Below are 24,587 nucleotides of genomic sequence, written 5' to 3'. Positions count from 1 at the left end.
TCACTAAAACAGACTATATTATAGGCCAGAATCCAAATCTTAACAATTTTAAAAGGACTGAAATTATATGAAGTATATAGTTTGACCACAATGAAACTGAACCAGAAATTAATAATATAGAAAGCTAACAGGAAAATTCCCAAATATTTGGGAATTAAACAAGGTACTTCTAAATTACCCAAGGGTCAAAGAAGAAATCAAAATGGGGCCGGGTGCAGTGGCTCATGCCTATAATCCCAGCACTTCGGGAGGCTGAGGCAGGCAGATCACGAGGTCAGGAGATGGAGACCATCCTGGCTGACGTGGTGAAACCCTGTCTCTACTAAAAAAATACAAAAAAATACAAAAAATTAGCTGGGTGTGGTGGCGCCTGTACTCCCAGCTACTTGGGAGGCTGGGGCAGGAGAATGGCGTGAACCCCGGAGGTGGAGCTTGCAGTGAGCCAAGCTCACCACTGCACTCCAGCCTAGGCAACAGAGCAAGACTCTGTCTCAAAAAAAAAAAAAAAAAAAAAAGAAATCAAAATGGGAATAAGAAAACATTGTGAATTGAATGAAAATAAAAACAGAATACCCCAAATTTGTGAAATGCAGCTAACATAGTGCTTAGAAGAAAATAATAGCATTAAATACTTAGATGAGAAAACAAAGGTCTTGGAGTCTGTGATCTAATCTTGGACATTAAGGAGTCAGAAAAAGATGAACAAACGAGTACAAGGCAAACACAGGGTAAGAAATAAAGATGTGAGCTGAAATCATTTAAAAAAGCAAAAATAGAGGAAAATCAATGAAAGAAAAAGTTAGTTCTCTGAAGAGATCAAATGGATGAATCTTTGGCGAATCTATTTCAGAAAAAAAGAATGAAGACACAAATCACCAAGAGACATCACTACAGGTTCTACAGATATTAAAAGGACATAAGGTTATATTATGAACAACTTATGCCAATAAATCCAGAAACTTAGATGAAATGGACAAATTGCTTCAGTGTCAGAACTACTAAAGCTTACCCAAAAAGAAACAGATGACTGAAACAGTCCTGTTATCTATTAAAGAAAGTGAATTTTTAGAATAGAGCATTAATTTGCTACTTAAGTACTAGCTAGATTATATATGAATCTTTTAGATAGTTCTTTCATCTTACTCTTGTTTACTTCTTTCATCATTTATTTTTGCTTTTAAAAAAAATCTTTATTGAGATATAGTTCACATACCATGCTATTCACCTATTTAAAACATACAATTCAATGGTTTTTAGTACATTCAGATATGTGCAACTATCATCAGTCAATATTACGGCATTTTTATTACCTCTAAAAGAAGCACTATGTCATGTAGCTACTATCACCTAGTTTTTTTGTTCATTTAAGGAAAATGAACTGTATATAAGCTAATATCACATGTTGACTAAAATGCATAGCAATATATGGATTATCTTACTGAATAAAAGAAATGGAGAAAGAGAAACATATAAAGGTACCACTGTGCTCTTGTCTGGGTGACAGAGTAAGATCAGATCTCTTAAAAAAAAAATCCACTCTGATAGAAATTCTCAGCAAACTAGGAATAGAAGAATTCTTCAATCTTATTAAAAACATTTACCCCCCAAAAATCTATAGTTCACATCACATTTAATAATGAATGGTTTATACTTTCAAGATCTAGAGCAAGTCAGAGCTATCTGTTCTCACTACTTCTATTCAACATGGTGTTTAAGGGCTTAATCAATGCAATAACACAGTAAAATAAGAAAAGAAATTTAAGTCATAGAGTTTAGAAAGGAAAAAACCCAAATTTATTGAAGACTACGGGATTATCTGAGGAAACCCCAAAGAGTCTATAAAAAGTTTCTGAAATTAGTAGATAAATTTAAGATCACAGGGTAGAAATCTAATATACAAAAATCAATTCTATTTTTATATACTAGAAATGAACAACTGGAAAGTGAAATAAAAAATACCATTTATAATAGCTTTATAAACGTTAAATGTTTAGGAATAAATTTAATAAAATATGTACAAGATGTGTACATTGAATTACAAAACACTGCTGAGAGAAACTTTAAAAAGAGGTAAAAAAAAACCCCTGATATATATCATGTTCACAGATACGAAGACTCAATATTATTGACATGGTGATTCTCCCTAAATTATCAATTTGGTGTTAATTCCAGTCAAAATTCCATCCTTTTTTTTTTTTTTTAAAAGAAACGGACGAGCTGATTCTAAGCTTTATATGGAAAAGCAAGAGATCTAGAGTAGCCAAAATAACTTAGATAAAGAACAAAGTTAGAACCTGATATCAAGACTTTTTATAAAGCTACAGTAATTAAGACAGTCTGATGGATCAATGGAGCAAAATAGAGTCCAGAAACAGATCTACGCATTTATGGTAAATTCACTATTGATAAATGATAGTCTTCTTAATGAATCGTAGTAGAACAATTGAACATCTATATGCAAAAGGTAAACCTCAATTCCTGCACAGAGGGTTCACAGGGAATGCAGAGGGTTCATAAAAATTAAAATGTATACAGTTCTAAACAAAATAACCAAAACTATAACATTTCTAAAGGAAAAGAAGAGAATATCTGTGTGACCTTGGGTTCTAGACCACACACAAAAATCAAGAATCAAAAACCCCAGAAAAACTGGACTTTATCAAAATTGAAAACTTCTGCTCTCTGAAAGAGAAGCCACAGACTAGGAGAAAATATTTGAAAACACATAATTGGTAAAAGACCTGCAAAGATCTGTATGTAAGTGTTCACAGCAGCTTTGCTAATAGTAGCCACAGAGCAGAAACAACCCAAATATCCATCAAAAAATGAAAGGGTAAACAAATTGTGGCAAATTCATATAATGGAAAACTCAGCAACCAAAAGAACGAACCATGGATACATGCTACAACATGGATAAATCTCAAAAGCATTATACTACAGTGAAAAGAAACAAGACAAAAGACTATATTCTGTGTGGTTCCATTTATATAATATGCAGGAAAAGGCAACACACCACTGACAGAATATAGTTCAGTAGTTGCTAGGTTCTAAGTGTGAGGCTGGGGGATTGCCTGCAAAGGAACATGAGAGAAATTTGGGGAGTGATGTGTTTTAAAGCTTGGTTGTGGGCTGGGCATGGTGGCTCATATCTGTGATCTCAGCACTTTGGGAGGCCAATGCTGGCAGGCTGCTTGAGCCCAGGAGTTTGAGACCAGCCTGGGCAACACAGCAAAACCACATCTCTACAAATATATTAAAATCAGACGGGCACGGTGACGTGCACCTGTAATTTCAGCTACTTGGGAGGCTGAGGCAGGAGGATCCATTGAGCCTGGGAGGTTGAGGTTGCAGTGAGCCATGATCACACCACTGCACTCTATCCTGGGTCACAGAGAGAGACCCTGTCTCAAGCAAAACAAAACAAAACAAACTTGATTGTGATAATGATTTCATTAGTGTACACGAGTAAAAATTCATTGAATGATACAGTTTAAAATGAGGAATTTCTGTATGTAAATTATGCTTTAATAATCTAACTTAAAAAAAAGATTATCTTAAAAATCATGTTATTTCATGGGCACCCAAGTGACAGTATAACCTTTCCTATTCAGCCTTAACTCCTCAACGTACACTCTCCTACTGTTAGGCGAGTCTTTCCGATCAGTCCTTGCTCCCATTCTCTCTACTAATCTCATTTGAATCCCTTCATTCTCTTTCAGATCTAACTCAAGTCCAGCATCCTCTAAGAAGCCTTCTCTGACCACTCCAAGGCACAATGATCTCAAGGTACTCTGAAAGCCTATGTCATGTGCAATTTTTTCACACATTTAATAACTTGCTTATATACTATGTAGCATCTTTGTTGATTTCTTTTTGGGGGGTGAGGGGAATGCAGAGGGTTCATAACCAAGAACAGAATGCAGGCTTTTTGAGGGCTTGCCATTCTCACAATTGTTTAGTACAGAGTCGACATTTGCTAAAATTCAATTGATTTAATGGGTAGTTACACAGTCTTATAGTCATTCAAATGATATCTCCAAAAGATGCTGAAAGAAGTTACCAGCATTTAAGAAATCTTATTTTTTCAGACCTCAAACAAAAACAGGGCAATGATTTAGCTACTACTGTATTAGGAAACACAGGATGAGACAAGGGAAATCCTTGAAATTTATCTTTCAAAGGGCTGCCAAGGTGATTATTTGCAGCATTTAAAGACACTAGAATATTGAGACTAGTCAGAATTGACTTCTCTTTTTGGAAATGGATAAGGTACAAAAGTCTTAGGTATAGTGTTTTAGTGAGGACCAAAAAAGTAAAGCAACTTTATTTTTAGAAGAAATTTCAAGAGCAGTAATAAAGAGTAGTTATTCTAATAAAAATCTACTGAACATGTATGTGACTATACCATGATGGATACAACACAAATTAGGCATGGACTTGGTCTTTAAGAAGCTATGGTTCAGTAGAAGAGGTAAAGCATCTATGTAGATAAACATAAGAGAAAAATGAAGAAGAGACACATACAGATTATTATGAACTCCAGCAGAGAGAAAACTGCTTTTGTTTGGGGAAATCATAAACAAGTTTCAAGAAGAAGATAAATCATAAAAAAGTTCATGAAGAAGACAGTACTTTTGAGCTGAACTGTGAAGGACAGGGACAATGGAAGAGGGAGAAGATAATTGATGGGGTATAGCACAGAAATGATTAAGTAAATTTTACAAATGCTAACAAATGAACACAAAAACCCAAAGCATAGAGCAAATTTGCTGTTACTTAAAATATTAGCTAGATTATACATGAATAATGAATTTCTTTTAGATAGTTCCTTCATCTTCTAAGAAAAAATATGAACTGCATAAAACTATTATTACATATCCATCAAAATATACAATACATGAATTATTTCACTGAAAAAAGAACAAAAAGGGAAAGAAATATCTTTAGAATACAAATAAATACATTGTATACTTTTTCTTCTCCTTCAGGTGATGACAATAGTGCTTTTTCCTCTTGCTCTGGTGTAGGTTCAGCATCTCCAGAGATGAGCTTTCCAAATACCTGATGAAGATATGCATGTGAGAAGGAATTAATGACAGGCATTAACACTGTAATAGCCAGAGGACTCATCAGCTGATTCCACAGGTTTTATAATATACTACTGTTGCTAATTTACACTACTACTTTTCTTAATTACAAATGCAGCATGAAACTCAGGTGTTCAGGGCTATGAAAAGAAAAAATGGGCAACATTTGTAGCCAGAATTTTCTATAACAAGTTTCACAGAACATTTTGTTACACTCTTAAAATATATTACATCAATTATCCCGTGCTAGACTATGTTGTAAGGACACTCACTTGAGACGTAATCAGTCTGAATACTCGCAGAGTCTCAGCTTCACAGTTCCTCTGCTGGGCCACACTGGCTGAAATTTGGCCAGCTATTTTTGTGCTTTCACCATCTTTCCAGCCGAGGACTTTGACTTGTCGAACTCTGAGTGTATTTTCTGGGCCTTTTAATTCAATTTTGATGATGTGATTATCCCCTCCTGGAAGTTCACTTGTTACCCAGCCAATGTGCCTGGAATCCAGATCAACCTGGTTGAGCAGAAAAGAGGCAGGAACCTGCTTCAGCTGGATCACTTTTATCACTGTGCTAGATTTAGCATTGGTATCAGCAAGCTCAAATAACAAAGAATTGTACAGAGTAAAGGTTATTTCACACTGATTATTTTATTTCAACCTGATGAAGATAAGTGATATTATTTATAGTAGCTATATACAGATGAAGAAACTAAGGTTAACACAGGTTAAGGGATTTTCAGTAAAAGGTGGAATTGAGAATTAAAATCCAGGCCTGACTACCATATGGCTTCCAAGCAAAGTTATATGACTGAAATAATTACAAATAATTTATATGACTGTGCTTTACCTGTATTGTCTGTAAGCAGAAACATTACAAGATCAGAATCTTTTTTTGTGCATCCTCACATTAAAGAACCATTTAAAGATACAGGACTTTTAATGTGCAGTTACTTATTTTACTTTTGAACAAAAATTATATAATATATAACTTCACACTTGTGATTCCTTATTTCACTAATTTCCATTGAGAATATGACTTTTTTTTTCAAGGATTAAATGTTAATATACTGTGAAATAGTTTTTGACACTATTCCCTTCATAAAATAAAAACTGTTCTTATGGCATTTAATAACCAAGAAATGACCTGGGGATTTCTATGTGATTTACATAGACATTAAGTTGACATTATTTTAATTAATAATGTCAATTTTCTAAAAGGGGTATTAAGTATAAACAAACACAATCTCATTGAATAGGATTATTTTCCCAAATTCTTTAACAATTTAAACAACATTTATTATATGTTTAGTCCAAAATCTTAATTCATTCCTTCAATGTGATTTGAAAACAAGCAAGCGAGCAAGAAATTGGCCAACTTTTTGTGAGATAAAGTAGTCAGCGAGGAACAATTTTGACAAAGTTTCACTAACACAAGTAAGGGAGAAGCTTGAGCTGCTCAGACACATGCCTAGATAAAACTTGTTTCTAGAGTTGGTTTAAACTGACTTGCAACCTGGATATAGCTGCGTTGTTATAAGTGTTATAACAGACAGATTTTTCAGGCCAGAGGACAATAACCTGTTTTAACTAAAGTATAGGTGAATTAAGGCTTTAAGTGTGAATGAGATCTGTGATAAATTTTAAAATACCTTGATGCAGCTGGAAACCATCATTCTTAGCAAACTATCACAAGAACAGAAAACCAAACACCGCATGTTCTCACTCATAGGTGGGAACTGAACAATGAGATCACTTGGACTCGGGAAGGGGGACATCACACACCGGGGCCTATCATGGGGAGGGGGGAGGGGGGAGGGATTGCATTGGGAGTTATACCTGATGTAAATGACAAGTTGATGGGTGCAGCACACCAACATGGCACAAGTATACATAAGTAACAAACCTGCACGTTATGCACATGTACCCTAGAACTTAAAGTATAATAATAATAATAAATAAATAAACAAATTAATTAATTAATTAAAAAAAATACCTTGAGTGTTGGGGAGTGGGGTATGGCAGACTGTAGGTACAATATAATTGCTCATGACTGGGGAACATTTAGGACAATAGGTGAGATGTCTAGCACAGGGATGGTGGCTACTATTCCTACGTATGGACCACTTGTCAATTTAGTGTTCTGTAAATAGATCATTCCCTATAATACTTTGGTTGTGTGCCAAAGGTGGAATTCAGTAGTGAAGGCTGAGAAGAAGAAATTTCTCTCTAGATAGCAAAACATTTATGACAGAATTTTAATTACCTGCTTTATTCTGCACAAATCTTCTACTGCTTTGCCAGTTAAGAAGGTCATTGAGGTAACTTTATTCTGAAATAGACAATTTACAATGGTATATTTATATATACAATTTTATATATATATATATATATAGTTATTATGCTATATTCCTGCTTCAGAACTTATAATGGTTTCTCATGACCTACCAATACCACATCAATACCACATCTTCTGCCAGTCTCTTATGATCCTTCCTGATTGACCCCACCCCATCCCTCCAACTAACCATGGTTCCTACAACTTTAGTCTTATTCTCACAAACTCCATCTTAAATTGCACATTTCAGCCTCTCTCCACGTGCTCTCTCATAGCTTGACATTCCCTCTCCTCATTCAAAGTAAATATTCAGATTCCATTCTCATGAAGCCTTTCAACAAATCTGCTTGTCACTTACGTCAGATTCTTGTTGCTATATTCTCATTACTTTTGGAAGTATAAAGAGGGAAGCTAACTGAACTAACAAATACGTATGAGTGTCACAATGTACCCAGACTTCCTTACAGTTTTGAAATAGGATATACAAGAGGAGGTTTTATCCCCCAAGATACTTGCCAAACTAGGGAAGGCAACATTAATACACAAAATAAATGTCAAACAGTACAAGGTCAATACACGTTCATACTAGTGCCAAACATCTTAAGGCTGAATAAGTTTTATGCAAAGCACATCAAGAAATAGATTAACATTAATTCCTTAGAGAGTTGTATAATATGAGTGCTGTAGGCTGATACAATTCAAATTCAAATCAACAAACGCTGTGTACAAGGCTCTGTGGTAGGCAGACTGGGGAACACGGAGGTACATAACTCAAGGAAAACATACATACATGTTGAGTATCCTTTATTAGAAATATTTGGGACTAGAAGTGTTTTGGATTAGGGTTTTTTTTTTAGGATTTTGAAATACTGTATTTGCATTATACTTACTGGCTGGGCATCCCAAATCTGAATATCTAAAACCAGAAATGCTCCAATATGCATCTCCTTTAAGTGTCCCATCTGTGTTCGAAAAGTTTCAGATTCTGTAGCATTTTGGATTTTCAGATTTGGAATGCTCAACCTATAACATAGAGGAAGCCTCTTAAAAGGAAAGTAGATGTCAGCTTACATGCTGGGGATTTTGAAAATGAATACTGTTATGATTATTTCCTCTTAGAAAAGACAGAAATGTTAAATTGATTGCAATCATTGTTCTGAGGGAGAGTATGTCCTGCCTTAAAATGTACCATGAGCCAAAGATAGCTTTGCACTGAACACTGAGTTCTAGTCACAAAAATGTTTTACTTTGTTACACTTGACTTGCCAGTAAGATAAAGTAGTTACACCAGGGGAAATTGTTGGGTCTGAAGAGGAAATAGCTAAGCCTCTTTTACTTATTCAATACCAGGGAGGAATAGAACCTGCACTGATGTACAGGAGTTGGAGGTTGCTCTGATTGCAGACTGGCCTGCATCCAGGTTATCTGAGACCCAATCCTACCACTGTGGCTCTTCCTGAGAAAGGAAATATGCAAATAACACAGAAGGAGCCAGGCAATGGTTCAAGGGAACCATTAATACTGTATCTGCTAAAAAGCCACATCCATTCTGAGGAAAAAAATTCTAAATGGGGTAGAAGAAAGGCAGTCTGGCAGTTAGTGCTATTTCTTTCTTGGTTGTTAACACTCAAGTAAATAGGACTCTTTTTTCTTTAGTGCCTTTTATAAAAGAATATTTAACTCAGTTGAAACATGTGGACGAACTAGGCTAAAGAGAATATAAATTATGATTATTTGGGACAGTCTGAAACTTATTTATTTCATGAGGACTGTGGCAAAGAAGTAGACACTTAAAGATAGGCTGGGTGCAGTGGTTCACACCTGTAATCCTAGTACTTTGGGAGGCCGAGGTGGGCAGATCACTTGAGGCCAGGGGTTCGAGACTGGCCTGGACAACATGGTGAAGCCCTGTCTCTACTAAAAATACAAAAATTAGGCCGGGTGTGGTGGCTCACGCCTGTAATCCCAGCACTTTGGGAGGCCGAGGTGGGTGGAACATGAGATCAGGAGATTGAGACCATCCTGGCTAACATGGTGAAATCCTGTCTCTACTAAAAATACAAAAAATTAGCTAGGCATGGTAGTGGGCGCCTGTAGTCCCAGCTACTTGGGAGGCTGAGGCAGGAGAATGATGTGAACACGGAAGGCGGAGCTTGCAGTGAGCCAAGATCGTGCCACCGCACTCCAGCCTGGGCGACAGAGCGAGACTCCGTCTCAAAACAAACAAAATATACAAATTAGCCAAGCATGGTGGTGTGTGCCTGTAATCCCAGCTACTCAGGAGCCTGAAGCAGGAGAATCACGCGAACCTGGAGGCAGAGGTTGCAGTGAGGCGAGATTGTGCCACTGCACTCCAGCCTGGGTGACAGAGGGAGACTCCATCTCAAAAAAAAAATAAATAAATAAATAAAAATAATAAAAAAAGTTCATTACACTACAGGTCAAAGACTATTATTAGGTGCCACCAGAGTAATACAATAAAAAACCCAGCAGAGGGAAAGAATAATTTTTTAGAGGAGTTACTTAGAATTTCTCTGCTGAGTTTGAGAGACCTTGGGAGAACTGCTCAGCGGAGTTTAAGGGGAGGACTTCCAGGTCACAGGAAAATCTTAACCCAAGGGCATGAGAGCAGAAAATTGTAGAGCAGACTTTCATTTTGCTTAGCTGTAGCCATGGTATATTTGTGATCAGATCTCTTTTCAGAAATGGAATTCCACAGTGCATCATATTAATTTGTTTTTAGACTTAAGATTTGGGGATTATAGCAATGACGTTTGGTTGGTGAAATTCCAGATGATAAAGCTTGTTGCTAAATTCAGAAATGAGAGTGTATGAATACTAAAGGTCTGAAAAGAGATAAAGAGTCATAAATCAAGTTTGCTTTCTTACCCCAAGATCTCGAGAATTGTCCACGTGAACAGACACATAGCGGGCATTGATTCCTTTTACACAGTTGATGGTGATATTCTTAGTTTTGTTTTTATCTTCATCTCCTGATTCCCAAAAGGTTTCTGTGGAGCCGTCTGTCAAGCTGCCAATCATGGCAGGTCGGCTTGAAGTTTTTATGTCAACAATGCTGGTTAAGTCCTTTAAGCACATTACTATGCATAATTCCTATCAGAAACAAATACAAGTACTTATGATACTTAAAAGCAAATCTTCCACGATGATAAAACAAACAGATATAGGATAAAACATAATGGAAGACAGGATCAAATTGACTATAAATAACTTACAGTTTCTCCTTTGATGTATTATTAACTAACAAGACAACCAGGATAATAACTGTGAAATGACTGACCTGACTCATAGCTTCAAAGCCAGATTGTATACTGATGCTAAAACTCTCTTCACTATCACCATCATCTGATTTTGACAAAATATTGTTAATGTGATGAAAGACGTTGCTCTGATGAAGGAACTGGTGATCAGACTGCTTGAATTTGAGACTCCAGCACCTAAAAAGGTGATATATAAGCAATATATGAAACAATTATTTTCCAGGAATATCTAAGGAACTCTTAGATGAGTACTCTGTAGCTAATAGCTCAAGAAATTTTAATGTTCTAGTAAAATATAGAAATTTTAAAAATTCAGGGAAGAAAATCATTTCTCTTATTTTTGTTTTTGAGAAATAAAGGTAACTTCTTTGGAACAAGGTAAAACTAAGGAAAGTTGACCCATTTTAAATATAAAAAAATTAGACAGATGAAGATCAAGGCTACAGAAGTAAAAAGGGTAATGAATCTGTTGTGTAAACAAGTGTTACACCAACTGTCACGACCCCTCAAATTCATGAATCTTATAATGCCATACTAATTCATCAGGGTATAATGTATCTTGTATTTCAAAAATCTTGTGAGGAGGACAAAGAGAAATCTCTCTTCCACTGGTCTTATCATTAGAAACATGGGAAGCCCAGTCATTCCATCAATCTATTTCTTGTACACATTAATTAGGAGAATTTATTTATAAGTGTGAGTCCAGTATGTGAATCTAGTAACAAGGTTCACAGTGTAAAAGCAATGCTAAACTCTCAATACATTTCAAATTGAAATTGGAATCTGTTGAGCATCTGTGATGCTCCTTAAGGTGCTTTCAGGATTGGCAGCATATAAACAGGCTCTGTTTTTCCTAAGATTCTTTTCAAGTCAAAACTCTATTTTGGTTTTTGCTTTTGAGATTTCACTTTCCCTCTCTCTTTTTAGAACATTTAAGTGATTTGAGGTAGGAGAGTGGGGAAAGTGAGGGAGATTGTTACAGTGATAATTTAGGGCACTAAGAGGTACATTAGCCACATTTTACAGAAGGGCAAACAAGTGTTAACTAAGAGGAAGGACCATTCTAAAAATTATGACTATAAGGAGGGAGGCACCATCTGTATAATGTAGGGATTCTATCTTACTATTTAAAGAGCTTTTTTTTGGAGCATTTCATACTTTGAATATCCATAAAATCTCTTGTCCAATGTACCTAGGATATGTGGATACAAAATTACCTCAGGGCCATTTGCTGTAATGAACTGCCACTGGGGAGAGACATCATAAGGTCTGAGATGGTCTGCAGCAAGCGGTGAAAGGTGTGTGGTAAAGGATGAGCAGCTTCCCCGGCAATCACTATGTCTGAGAGTGGATGTTCACATACTCTTGTATCTTTCTCCTAAGGCAGAAATTGAAACAAGTTTATCAGTGTGTGTGCTGGAAGGAATCTTCTTCACAAAAGACATGTATACTTAAAAAATGGTCGTGTAACACAAATATAAACAACAAAACCAAATTGTATCCAGTTAACTAATTATGCTTGTATTATTTTAGGGAAAAAAGCTGTAAGTTTAGTCACAAGTAAAATCAGCATGCAAATGAGTAAATGTATCCATTCTAGTGTACTCACAAATCTACCTGTAGGGTGAATCCATATGTGTATGCATGTGTATGTGTAGTGTGTGTGCATATACAGATACGTGTATGTATATACACACATACATATATGTAGGTATGTTTTGCGTGTATGTTTATGTATAAAAAATAACATATGTTTAAAAGTTGGGGTGGCCACTAACTCATATAGCATTTTTATGTGAATTAGAAAAAAAAGTTCCTTTCTAGGCAGATGGACCACAGCTAGGAAAGAGAAGCAGGTGTTGAATTTCATTTCTCATTCAAACCCTCAGATGGCTCCATTAATAATATTAACTATGGAATAACTTTTTATCATTTTGAGTAGGTAACATACATCATAATAAAATATTCAAGAGGTATAAAAAAAATCATAAAAAGTCTCCCTGTCTTTAAAGCCCAGCCACCTAGGTGCCCTCCCACTGGCAATTTCTATTACCAGTTTCTTGAGCTGTCTATAAATATTGTTCATTTATACAAATGGCAGCACTCTAAACAAACTGATCTGTGCCCTTTTAACAATAATATATCTTTGAGATTATTACTTATTAGATATGTATGTAACATATATTATCCTACTGCATAGTATTCTGATGAATAAAAATACCACAGTTTATTTCATCAGTCCATTTCAGAACAGCCATTTAGGCTGTTTCCAATCTTTTGTTTTTATATAACATTCTGCAATGAATCAACTTGTATATTTGTCTTTTCACACATGCATATACAAGGAGAACTTCATGAAAGTGGAATTACTGAATGATTTTTAATGTGAATTTTGATAGATCTTACCAAACCATTCTCTAAGAAGCTGCTACTCCACAGCAAAGAATGTTTGTTCTTCCATCTTGCTACCAATGTAAGCTCATCAAACTTTTTAAACTATGTCACTGAGCTACTTAAAAGATGGTTGCTTTTTACCTCCTTCTTTGTGTATCTATTGATTACTGATACAGAAGTTCTGGTTTACATTATCTTCTTCTAAAGAATGTAGTTTAGTTCTTACAGGGAGATAGCAGGCCATCTAGATTCCATCAAGACCTGGCATTCAACTTTGTTAGACTGGGGTTATTTCAGTTTTGCCCTTGATTTTAGGCATTACCCTTACTCCTAAGGCATGGTGTGTATTCCTTGGGCATGATCTTTCTTGGGTTTCAGGTGCATGCCAGGAGTATTCATTCACCCCACCTCTGGTTGGGCTAAAACTTTAGAACCCAGCTCTGAAGCTAAGAATCTGTTCATTTCTCAGTTTACGATTCATTTCCACTGCTAGGTCTTCCAGAGAAATTGCATGCCCAGTCTAACAGTGGCCAGGACGGCAGGGATATTTTTATGCAAAAATTTTAGCCTCCCTTTCTGCAGCTCTATAGCACTGGTGCCGTGCTTCCCACATCCCAAAGTTACAGCCCCAAACTTTGATCTCAGCCAACACAACCAACATACTCTGCTGGGCTCTTTTCCCGATTGTGGGGCTCACTTCATGCACTTTTCTTCTCTCAAGGATTATAGCCCTGTACTGGTCACTGCTCAGAGCCTATGAACAATTGTTTTAAATATTTTGTCCAGCTTTTTGTTGTTTACTATAAGAACTAATCCTGACACTGGCTGTTCCATCATAACTATAACTAGAACTCTGCCAAACAACAAGTTTTGAGATGTACTATTATTGCCATTCCATTTAAAATATTTTCTGTTATAATTCTTCTTTGATGCAACTCATTTGGAAGCGTTTCTTAATTTCCATCATTTCAATATTTTTCTTGTTATTGTTTTGTTATCTAATTCTTATACACTAGCAATAAAGACTGAGGACATGGTAGGAAGAAAACCAATTATTTAAAGTCTGTTGAAACTTGTTTCATATGTCCAGTAAACAGTCGATTTCCATAGACATTTGTGTGTATCTGAAAAGAATGTAAACAACCATATGCAATGTTTTGTATATTCTATCAAGACTGTCAATCATTCAAATCTGTGTACTATTTGATTCTTTTTCTCTGCCTGACCTATCCAGTACTAAAAAGAGTATTATGGTACTACGCACAAAACAGCCACAAATTCTCTGTCGCTCTTCCTATCAACAGGTGGAGTTTATTTCTCAGTCTTTGATTTTGACCGGCCTTGTGAATTATACCCGCTAACGGAAGGTGGCAGAAGCATGGTTTTTGAGTTTAGTCTTCGCCATTTTGGCTTTGCAGCTTCTGTGTTCGCTTTCTTGAATGCTTCTGGCATCTACCAAACCTAGGCCAGCATCCTGGAGGATAAAAGAGCTCAGGGGATACCACTTGAAGCACACTATGTAACCAAAACAGGAAAGAGCCCTTCCTCTCAGTGGAGCCTTGCTGCAATTGCCAACCCACAGACTGTGAGCAAATAAACAACTGTTTTAGTCCGGTGAGTTTTGGGGTGGTTATGCAGGAACAGATAGCTGTTACAGGTATATGACAATCTCACATTGTAACTGCAGACTGTCCTATTCTTCCTTGCAGTCTGTCAATTGTTACTTTTTTTAAGGTTACAGTATTAGGTAGATACATATCCAGGATTGATCTTTTATCATTTTGTAGATCACCATGACATATCATTACTTTTTACATAGTCAATGTTTTTTAAGATATGCCCTCATATTTACACTTTCTTTTCTCTTCATTGACACTCCCTGGCCATTCCTTTCAGTTTTTATTCTGGAAATGTCTTTGGTCTTGTTCTTCAAAGACCCTTCAATTGGGTTAACAAGCATTTTCTTTCAGCATGTTGAAAAAAGCCAACTGACAGCCTTTTAAACAAACTCAGTATTTAAACAAACAAACTTGTAATGTTGCTACCGAAAATTAAGCAATTATTCTCACTGTCCCTCTTTTGAAAGCTAATATTTTTTTCCTGTGGCTGTGTAAAAGATCTCTTGCTTTGTTTTTGGTGTTCAGGTAATACACTATAATTTGCCCACTATGATTTGTATTTATTCTGCTTGGGGTTTACTGGGCTTCTTGAAATGGGTTGTTATCTGTAATCGATTCTGGGAAATTCTCAAGTATTAACTCTTAAATACTGTCTCTCTTCCATTCTGTCTTCTCCTTCTGAAACTCCAAGTAGGTAAGTGTTATACATCATTTTGCCCTTCATTGCTCTTAGCAACTTGTATTTTTTATTTACTTTTTCTGTGTTGAAGTCTAGATAATTTCTGCAGATCTCTTACATTTAACCAATTTCTTCACTGACATGCTATAAAATGTCAAAACTGATTTTTAAAAAAAAAAAAATCAATTATACTTAATTTTTACATATTTTCTTTAGTTCTTTATCAAATCTGTCATTCTCTTATATTTAACCAATTTTTTCACTGACATGCTATAAAATCTCAAAACTAATTCTTTAAAATATCAATTATACTTAGATTAATATTTACATTTTCTTTAGTTCTTTATCAAATTCATCATTATATTCCTTCTTTCAATTTCTTCTCATATTTTAAAGTTTCTCTTTTATTTCTTTAAGCATATTAACACATTATTCTACATTTACACAGACAATTACAACCACTGTTGAGGGTCTATTTCTGCTGCCTATTGTTTTTGCTAGTTCTTGCTCATGGTATCTTGTTTCCTTGTGAGTTTTAAGAATTTGACTATGATAATGCTGCCTGATATCCTTGGAAATTATCCTAAAATGCCATTCACATAATTTCAGAGTGGCTGGGAATAAGATAAATGCCATCTAGATTACTCTTTCATTTTACAGACATGGAAACCAAGGCCTACAAGTCATACAACTACAACAGGGTAGAAAAGAGGCTGAACTCAGGCTCCTAGTGCCCTAGTTCAATGCTCTGTCCATTATACAGGCTGCCTTCTATAAAATCCAGGTCTCACTGTTAATACTTTGCCCATAGCACTAAAATATTCTTTTTGCTCAAGTTAGATCTGTGAATGATTTTGTGCAAATTATTGGACTATTTGAAGGTATACTACCAGTTTCTACAAAAATATGCACAATCAAAATAAATAAAAATCTCATTTACTTGTTCTGAACTTTCTTTGTTTGTTTTATTTTCTTCATCCTCTTCTTCCTCTGGTTCCACCGGTGCAGGAGTCAGTGATGCCACAAAATGCCACAGAATATCATGGAGAGAAGTGGTTTGGATGACATTACACAGAAGCCAGTTGAAAGCCTGAAGAAATGATAGTTAAATGAGTTTAAGAATAAAATACATGAGTTAAAACGTACTCAGAAATAAAGTACCTCCAAGGATTAGGGCTTCAAAGAAAGATGCTAGAAAATCTTTTTTAATTAAAAAAAGTAATACCTTATAGTTTTACTATTTGTTTTTCTTTTTAAGAGATAGTGTCTCGCTCTGTCACCCAGGTTGGAGTACAGTGGTGTGATCAGGGCTCACTGCAGCCTCAAGCACCCAGGCACAAATGATCCTCCCACCTCAGCCTCCCAAGTAGCTGGGACTATAGGCGCGCACCACCACACCCAGCTGATTTTAAAACATTTTTTTGTAGAAATGACGTCTCACGATGTTGCCCAGGCTGGTCTCAAACTCTTGGCGCTCAAGTGATCCTCCCTCCTTGGCCTCCCAAAGTGTTAGGATTACAATCATGGGATACTATGCTTGGCTCCTTGAAAATCTGACCTTTATTTCACTGAAAGCACACGGAACTTGAAACAGTTAATAATTTGGGGTTTTAATTTTAAATAATAGGAAAAATAATTTCTAAAATACAATACCAAAACACTTTTTCAAACCACTTTTTACTTTGAAAATTCTTTTTAATATTAATTTATTCAAGCACATTTTTTCCAACTTGCATCTGGATGAACACAAAGCATATCTCAAGCTCTACGAAAGCAACCATTTACTTAAATATATTCATATAATTACCATCCATGAAGTGGTAAGTTATTTATCACATTTGATAAAAATAAAGATTTACTATATACAGGCCTGTAATATACAGTAATCCTATTATTTCCAGAGGCCAAAGGCCCAGAGAAGTTATTACTGGTTCACTTATAACTCAAAAGCCCTACTCCTTATCTTCTTTCCATGATTACTCTGTCATTTCCTTCTAATAAAATGACATTCTGAGTGTATAAAAGCTTTTAAAAAAGATAATCTCAAGATTCAAATAATAAAGCAATACAGAAATAAATTTCTTTAGAGTGCTGAAATATGAAATTCTAAATTCGTTTATATTCACAAACTTTAGAGTCTAATTTTTATATGAACACTTGATACTTTTAATTGGCTAATGCCTTTTAATTTCATACAATTTCTGTTGGTAAAAAAGTGGCATCATTAAATAGAATCATCACATGATTTGTATGATCAAGGAATCAGTAATTTCATTAATGTCTTCATACCTCCATAGCAAAAACTCGACAAGCAGATTTCCTTAGGGCCTGTTTCATTGCTATTTCAAGACCTTCTAGATCATGATGTTGTATAACAAAAGCTAAAACTGGCCACTGGAAATTTCGTTCTCCTTTAGAAAGAGAGCTGTGGGCTGAGATTAGCCGAGAAAGCTCAGGAGACGGATGTCTCAAAAGGGAAGAACCAACTTCTATTAAAGAAAAAGAAAATTATTAATTTTCATAGGCAGTGCATATATATTTAAGATAATATCTAGCATATTCACTTTAGAGCCTTTGTTATTGGTTTTTTGCACATGACACAAATCATAACAATTTCAACTTTTACTGAGGAAGAAACCAAGGTTCAGAAAGATTAAATATGTTACTCTCTGAAAGTCATATAGCCATTAAGTTGTAGAGGTGGGTTTTGAATCCAGAGCTGAATCTACAGTTCACATTTTCTAAAACACTCTAAAAGCTAAGTGATTTATATTCTAAATGAAATCTACATCTCATCTGCATCACTTTCTAAAAGATGGCTTTATAAGAAACATTTCTCAACAGGAGGTCAAAAATGTTTGTTGAATGAACCTATAAATTGCTGGGCAATTTTCAATAATGTTTTTCTTAAAAGTCTTCAATAAAATACTTAATCATCTGACTATCATTTTTAGGCCAAATCTTCATTTTAGCAAGTGATTTCTCTGACAATTTATCACTATATTATCCTGTTCTTCTTGGGTTTCTTTAATTATTCTTGAGGTAGAATCCCCACCCCAATTTGGGGCTATTGATACCAATTGGTCCAGATCATGTAACTCTTCTTCTTCTTCTTCTTTTTTTTTTTTCTAACTGATTAAGGGCTATTTATATCCCCAAAGTTTTTTTATCTATTTAGAATGATGGCAGCTGCAAGAGTTACAAGCTTCTATTGGGGTGGAGAGATAACCGTGAATGTGTACATCACTGGAACTGCCGGTCCACAAGTTTAGTGGAAGGGATAATGGCTGTAACATTTGGCTTAGATACCTAAGAAGTAAGATTGTAAAGGCCAATTTATTCTTGAACAATCACCAATTTCCCTTCAACTGAGATGCAAAATTTAGAGATGCACATTTATAGCTGTGTCACACAGAGGGAATGTCAATCACACGTTAGAAATTATCCCATGCCTTTTCCTTCAAAAATTAAATTTTAAAAATTATGTGCAAATAAAACCATTTTCTTTATTATTTGTAGTAGTCAGATCACTCAATATTCTTTTTTATCCTCATACTTACCAGTGTCTCCACTGTTAACTCTTCTTCTAGGAATGGCTTTAACTCGTGCAGGTAAAATGGAGTGTTGTTTATCATACTCGGAAGCAACAACTGAGTATGATCTTTGGAAGACAGTTCTCTTTGCAAGATCAGTATCAGTTATGGGACTGGTTTCTAAACTGTAGATGGAACAATACAACAGATACAAACTCAGAAGAGCTAAATGAAATGTAACTACACTTATAATGATGCAAAATATGTGACTCAAGATTTCACGTGGAGAAACAAAATCAAAGCCAAATTGACAATCTCTCTCTGAATCATAATTCGATCTTTTCAAATGCAGTAACATTTGGACCGATTTCAGCATTGTACCTTAAAACTTGTGGTTTTCTTAAATCTACTTTGCATATTAAATGAAAAAGAAGAAAGGCTTCCAAGCTCCTTTTAGAATCAAAAGCACTGGGGTGGAACTCATGTGTTGTAATATTCAGGAAAAACAGGCAGATACAATCATAAGTGCACCAAATAGAAAGAAAATGGTTATGTACACATGAAAACCTAATAAAATAGGAAGCAAAATTTGGCTCCAAAGTTTTCTTTTGGTGTCTTCAGTGTTCTGTGAGGTTTCTTACTCTTGGGAAACACTGCCCAAAGCCCTTGGAGGATGGCTGTATCAAGGTGTCATGAGAGGGAACAAACTGATTTTTGGCACCAGTGCTGTATTTATACTCTATAAAAGAACTTAATGGTTTTATTCAGGCTTAAGTAAACTAACAGTTTTTCTATTTATTAAAGCAACATTTAAAAATACTTAAAAAGTTATTAAGATCTTGAGCTATATAATTTCCTTTATTGACACATTTTATAAAAAAAAGAGAAATCTCTTCTCTTTCTTATTTCTCTAAAACAAATTTAGAAACTATTCTTTTTGTGAGCTCCTTTTTCTGTCACCTCAATTCAAATTGGAATATTTTTGCTCACCTTTGGTTCTGGAGTTTTTTCCATCATTCAAGCCAGGTTTGAAATCCTGTGTCCCTTGGTAAAATTGTCTATTTTCCAACGGATGGCTAACTGCCTGGGTGTTTTCTTTACTCACCACTTCTCTAAGCTTATGTACATTCTTGTTTGCATAGACTATAAACATTGTACGTAACTGATTGGCAGTAAATGTCCCTGGGTGTTAGTATAGGTTGTTTGGTTCCAGAATGACTAGAAGACAGGGAAACATTAACTTAATTCACTTTATATATGGTGTTACTATAAAGCACAGACATTTGCTCTGTTTTCAGAGGAAGTTTTCTACTAACTTAAAGAAAACATTACACAAATTTAAAAAGTGACTGTTTTTTTTTCTTTTTTTTACAAAAAAATAATAATGCTTGTGAAAGAATTCAAGCAACACAAGAAAATCCAAAGAAGAAAGCAGAGATGACAGCTTTAATTGAATGGCTACCCTGGGACAGGTAATTCCTTGTTATGAAGGCTGTCTTGCCTCCTACAGGATGGTTAGCAATATCCCTGGCCTCAAATCACTAGGATGCCCACTCAACTAGCCCAGTTGTGACAAACAAAGTTATTTCCAAACATTGCCAGATTGTCAACAGGGAGGCAAATATTGCCCCCAGTTGAGAACCACTGATTTAATGAATTCATTTATCCATCAACTTTTTTTTTTTTTTTTTAAACAGATGGAGTCTTGCTCTGTCACCTAGGCTGAAGTACAGCGACACACTCATAGCTCACTGTAACCTCAAAATCCTAGGCTCAAGTCATCCTCTTGCCTCAGCCTCTGAATTTTGATCCTAAGGGGTAATAATAATCCAATGAGAATCACACTTGTCAGACTAGCATCAAAATGGTTTCTGACTCTTTTAAACAGTGTATCTCCTTTAGAAATACTTTATTACTTTTAAAGATATTAAAGGTTACACTGCACTCTGGAGAAAATGTCAAGAGCAGCTTCAAAGAAATTCTGACGAGTAATCCATGCAGTTGGGGAGGGGAGAAGTTGTATGTATTTTTAACAACAACAAAAAAACCTCATTTGGATATATATGTTCTATTGTGATTATATTAGTTTATAATTATAGCTATATAGTAGTAACGCAGTGGCATGCTCTTAACAAGCACATTCTCTTTTCATTCAGCAAACGTCTTCCTTTCCAATGATACCATGTTCACAGTTATTCGTGCCTGAAATCTTCATGTCATCTTAAACTTACCTTTTTCATTATCCAGTTAGTCAACAAGTCACACTTATTTTTCCTACAAAATATATCTCTTTAATCCATATGTCAGTTTCTCAATTGTCACTGTGAGACTACCTTTGCATTTTTATCACATCATTCCTCCTCTAAAAAAGTTTCAGTGGTACTCTTTTTTTTTTTCTCAAGCTGGAGTTCAGTGGTATGATCTCAGCTCACTGTAACCTCTGTCTGCCAGGTTCAAGCAATTCTCCTGCCTCAGCCTCCTGAGTAGCTGGGATTACAGGTGTGTGTCACCATACTTGGCTAATCTTTTGTATTTTTAGTAGAGACAGGGTTTCACCATGTTGGTCAGACTGGTCTCGAACTCCTGACCTCAGGTGATCTAACCTGCCTTGGCCTCCCAAAGTGCTGGGATTACAGTTGTGAGCCACAACACCTGGCCTCTATTTTCTTGTGTATTATATTATTATAACATGTTTCTATTCAGCTTTTCGAGAAGCTCTTTACTCTGATACTACCATACCTAAGTTAGGAGGCACTGTAAACAACAAGTAGAAACAACTAGAAACAACAACTAGAAAAGGACTCTTTTCTAGTTCAAAGTCTTTCTTCCACCAAACACTAGCTATTCAACAAACAGGAGAGAACTAAAATACCTTGGTGGCATAGACTTCATATTGCTCTCTGGCTCTTCAAATACGTTAGGACTTGCATCAGGAGTTACTGATATATATGGGGCAGGTACAGATGTTGAACGTAGGTATCTCATTTCATCCTGGAATAGGTTGTCATCTTGATAGCCCACAAAATTTTCATGATGATGCCTGCATTAAATCAAACCCAATAACTTAAAGTATGATGGCAATACAGATCCTCTCCATTTTTAATCTCCTTCATAACAGGAAAAGCAGCACACGTAAATCACAGTTAAAGGCAAAGTATTAAAATAATTGTAGATGTAGGTAGGTGAAAATAAAAGTCTGATAATGTTATTCATCAACATTTCAGGTACCACAAACATTTCAAATCCAAAAGTGAACTAAGTTTCTTTCCTTTTGAGAGCTTTTCCATCTTCCAGTGTTTTGGTGAATGATCCCACCAACCATCCAGGTGCTTAAGCTAAAATATTTCCAGTGTTGTAGTAGGCTTAGCCCTCTACCATCATCATCTTTCAAGCCCATGATATTAGGTTTCCTCTCAGAGCCATTCTCTCTTCTCATTCCCTATCACCACTGCCTTGGTTCATGCTTATTATTTCTTGCACAGACCACTGAAATACAGGCAGTTACTTTTTTGGGTAGGAACATACATAAGATCATATTTGAAAAATATTAGATATATGAAATTTTCTGTGGTTCAGGGTGGAGGGGGTGCCCATTCCCCAGAGCTAAAAAGAAAAAAAGTCTGTAATAATGCTGTGTGAGCATTTTTCACGTTTTACAATTTGATTCTTTCCTTTTCAAAATGAATAAATAGTTGCTAACCTAAGTCCACTGAGTGGTATGCTTCACACTAAAGATCTACTGTATTTGGCATACCTGATGATTTCCACCTCCGTCTCAAATGTATTTAGTCTCACGTTTTCATTTTTGTTGCTTATTCATTTTATTGTAATAGTAAGCACAAAATTTAAAAAATCACACAACTCTGCCACACAAAGAGGACAATTTCCAAAATGGAACTGTTGGTTGGCAAGCCATGTCAGCAGGCAATATCTAGATATCTTCATTTGTCAGCTGATGAAAAAAATCTGATTTTGGTATATGAAAGGCTCTTTTGGAGTGTCAGTGCATGATGTGTGAAAGTATAGGCTGCACCATTCAGGTCCAATATATGAAAATAGAATACTAACAGGTTTCTCTCTATCTCTAGTAATGCACTTTTATCTAGTCTCCACATTAGCTTCCACATTCTACAGTGATCTTTTAATTGCAAACCAATTCATGTATTTCTCTGTTTAAAATTTTTCCACTGTTTCCTCTGCTCATGGGATAAAATGCAATCTTAACCTGGGCTACAGGGCCCGACATTACTTGGGTGAACCAATCATTCTGAACGGGCTTTCACACATTTCCTCTAGTAGTCAGTCCTTTAACAACCTGTGATTCCTCAAATGTGTAATGAGATTTCATTTGTGTCTTTACTCACCTGGGTTATTCTTCCAGGCGTTGCTTTCTTCCCATCACTTGCCTGACAGGTTTCTATTTATCCTTTAAGACTCCACTAAAGGGTCAGACCCTCTGGGAAGCCTTTTTTGATTTCCTTGGGAAGATTCAGATACTCTCCATCTTTTATGCTGTAACAGCATCCTACATACATACTTCTATTGTAGCACTCCTCACATGGCATTTCAAATGTTTCACTGACATGTCTGACTTGACATCACAGTATGAGTACATAGAAGCCAGCATTTTGTTATATTCATTCATTCATTCATTCAGGGCCTAGCACAAGGCTGGCAGGTGCCCAGTTAGTATTCATTTAAATGCTAACAATGAATAATTTATGACATAAAAGACTGCTAAGAAAACACCAACTTTTTCTACTTCAGCATTTCACACTAACAGACTGAAGTCAGCCTACCAAAGAGTGAAAGATAGCTATAGTCTTATTTTCTAAGACATGTTTTGTATTAATAACAATGTAAATTGATGAAGCATTTTTTTTTTTTTGAGACGGAGTCTTGCTCTGTTGCCCAGGCTGGACTGCAGTGGCCGGATCTCAGCTCACTGCAAGCTCCGCCTCCCGCGTTTACGCCATTCTCCTGCCTCAGCCTCCCGAGCAGCTGGGACTACAGGCGCCCGCCACCTCGCCCGGCTAGATTTTTGTATTTTTTAGTAGAGACGGGGTTTCACCGTGTTAGCCAGGATGGTCTCGATCTCCTGACCTCGTGATCCGCCCGTCTCGGCCTCCCAAAGTGCTGGGATTACAGGCTTGAGCCACCGCGCCCGGCCTAATGAAGCATTTTTAAAATTTTTTAAATACCTACTACCATAAAGTCATTATGTTAGTCAAGGCAACTCAAAAAAATAAATGCCTGGAAGTTTCTTTACAGTACACAGTATCTAATAAAGTATAGGTCAAATACTGAACTACCCTAGATATCAATAAACAATCACTGTTAATCCAAAGGTGATTAAAAAACAACAACAAAATTTTATTACCTAGCTAATGTCTGAAGGTAGAGACAAGGCATTTTCACAGGAAGATCCTCAGAAATGCCTTCTTTCACGCTGGGCAACTGAGATTGGAATGGCTTTGCAGGATGGTAACACAGAATGCTCGGTTCGGCTGCACTGCTCAGGGAGAGCAGGAAGAGTGCATTGGCTTTAATCACCTGGTGAGCTTCCATGGTGGGCAAGGCACGAGGGGTCTTGACTTGCATTGGTTTTCTCCTAGATTGTTTGACCTGGCAAAGAAAAAAAATCAAAGTAATCTTTTCTG

The 24,587-nt window shown here is 35.9% G+C and overlaps 1 protein-coding gene across 17 annotated transcripts in view; it reads right to left on the bottom strand.

Annotated features, from left to right (window-relative positions):
• The window catches only part of LOC105481778 (MYC binding protein 2), a 285,288-nt gene that overhangs the window by 27,250 nt on the left and 233,451 nt on the right, over positions 1-24,587 (bottom strand). For 14 of the 17 annotated variants that reach the window (XM_071081184.1, XM_071081190.1, XM_071081187.1 and 11 more), the window contains 11 exons: positions 24,308-24,552; positions 21,800-21,967; positions 18,955-19,112; positions 17,684-17,883; positions 16,335-16,484; positions 11,920-12,080; positions 10,723-10,879; positions 10,311-10,535; positions 7,350-7,415; positions 5,360-5,599; positions 4,963-5,061 (listed from right to left, as the gene is read on the bottom strand). In XM_071081184.1, coding sequence (XP_070937285.1) covers positions 4,963-5,061; positions 5,360-5,599; positions 7,350-7,415; positions 10,311-10,535; positions 10,723-10,879; positions 11,920-12,080; positions 16,335-16,484; positions 17,684-17,883; positions 18,955-19,112; positions 21,800-21,967; positions 24,308-24,552 — 1,869 coding nt within the window. The remainder of the gene's footprint in view (positions 1-4,962; positions 5,062-5,359; positions 5,600-7,349; positions 7,416-10,310; positions 10,536-10,722; positions 10,880-11,919; positions 12,081-16,334; positions 16,485-17,683; positions 17,884-18,954; positions 19,113-21,799; positions 21,968-24,307; positions 24,553-24,587) is intronic. The other 3 variants (XM_071081186.1, XM_071081200.1, XM_071081198.1) reach the window with 1 other exon arrangement.

The sequence above is a fragment of the Macaca nemestrina genome, chromosome 16 (assembly GCF_043159975.1).
Source record: "Macaca nemestrina isolate mMacNem1 chromosome 16, mMacNem.hap1, whole genome shotgun sequence".
NCBI classification, from domain to species: domain Eukaryota; kingdom Metazoa; phylum Chordata; class Mammalia; order Primates; family Cercopithecidae; genus Macaca; species Macaca nemestrina.
Note: the sequence above shows the minus strand (reverse complement) of the source record. Positions and strands in the feature narration are given on the sequence as shown.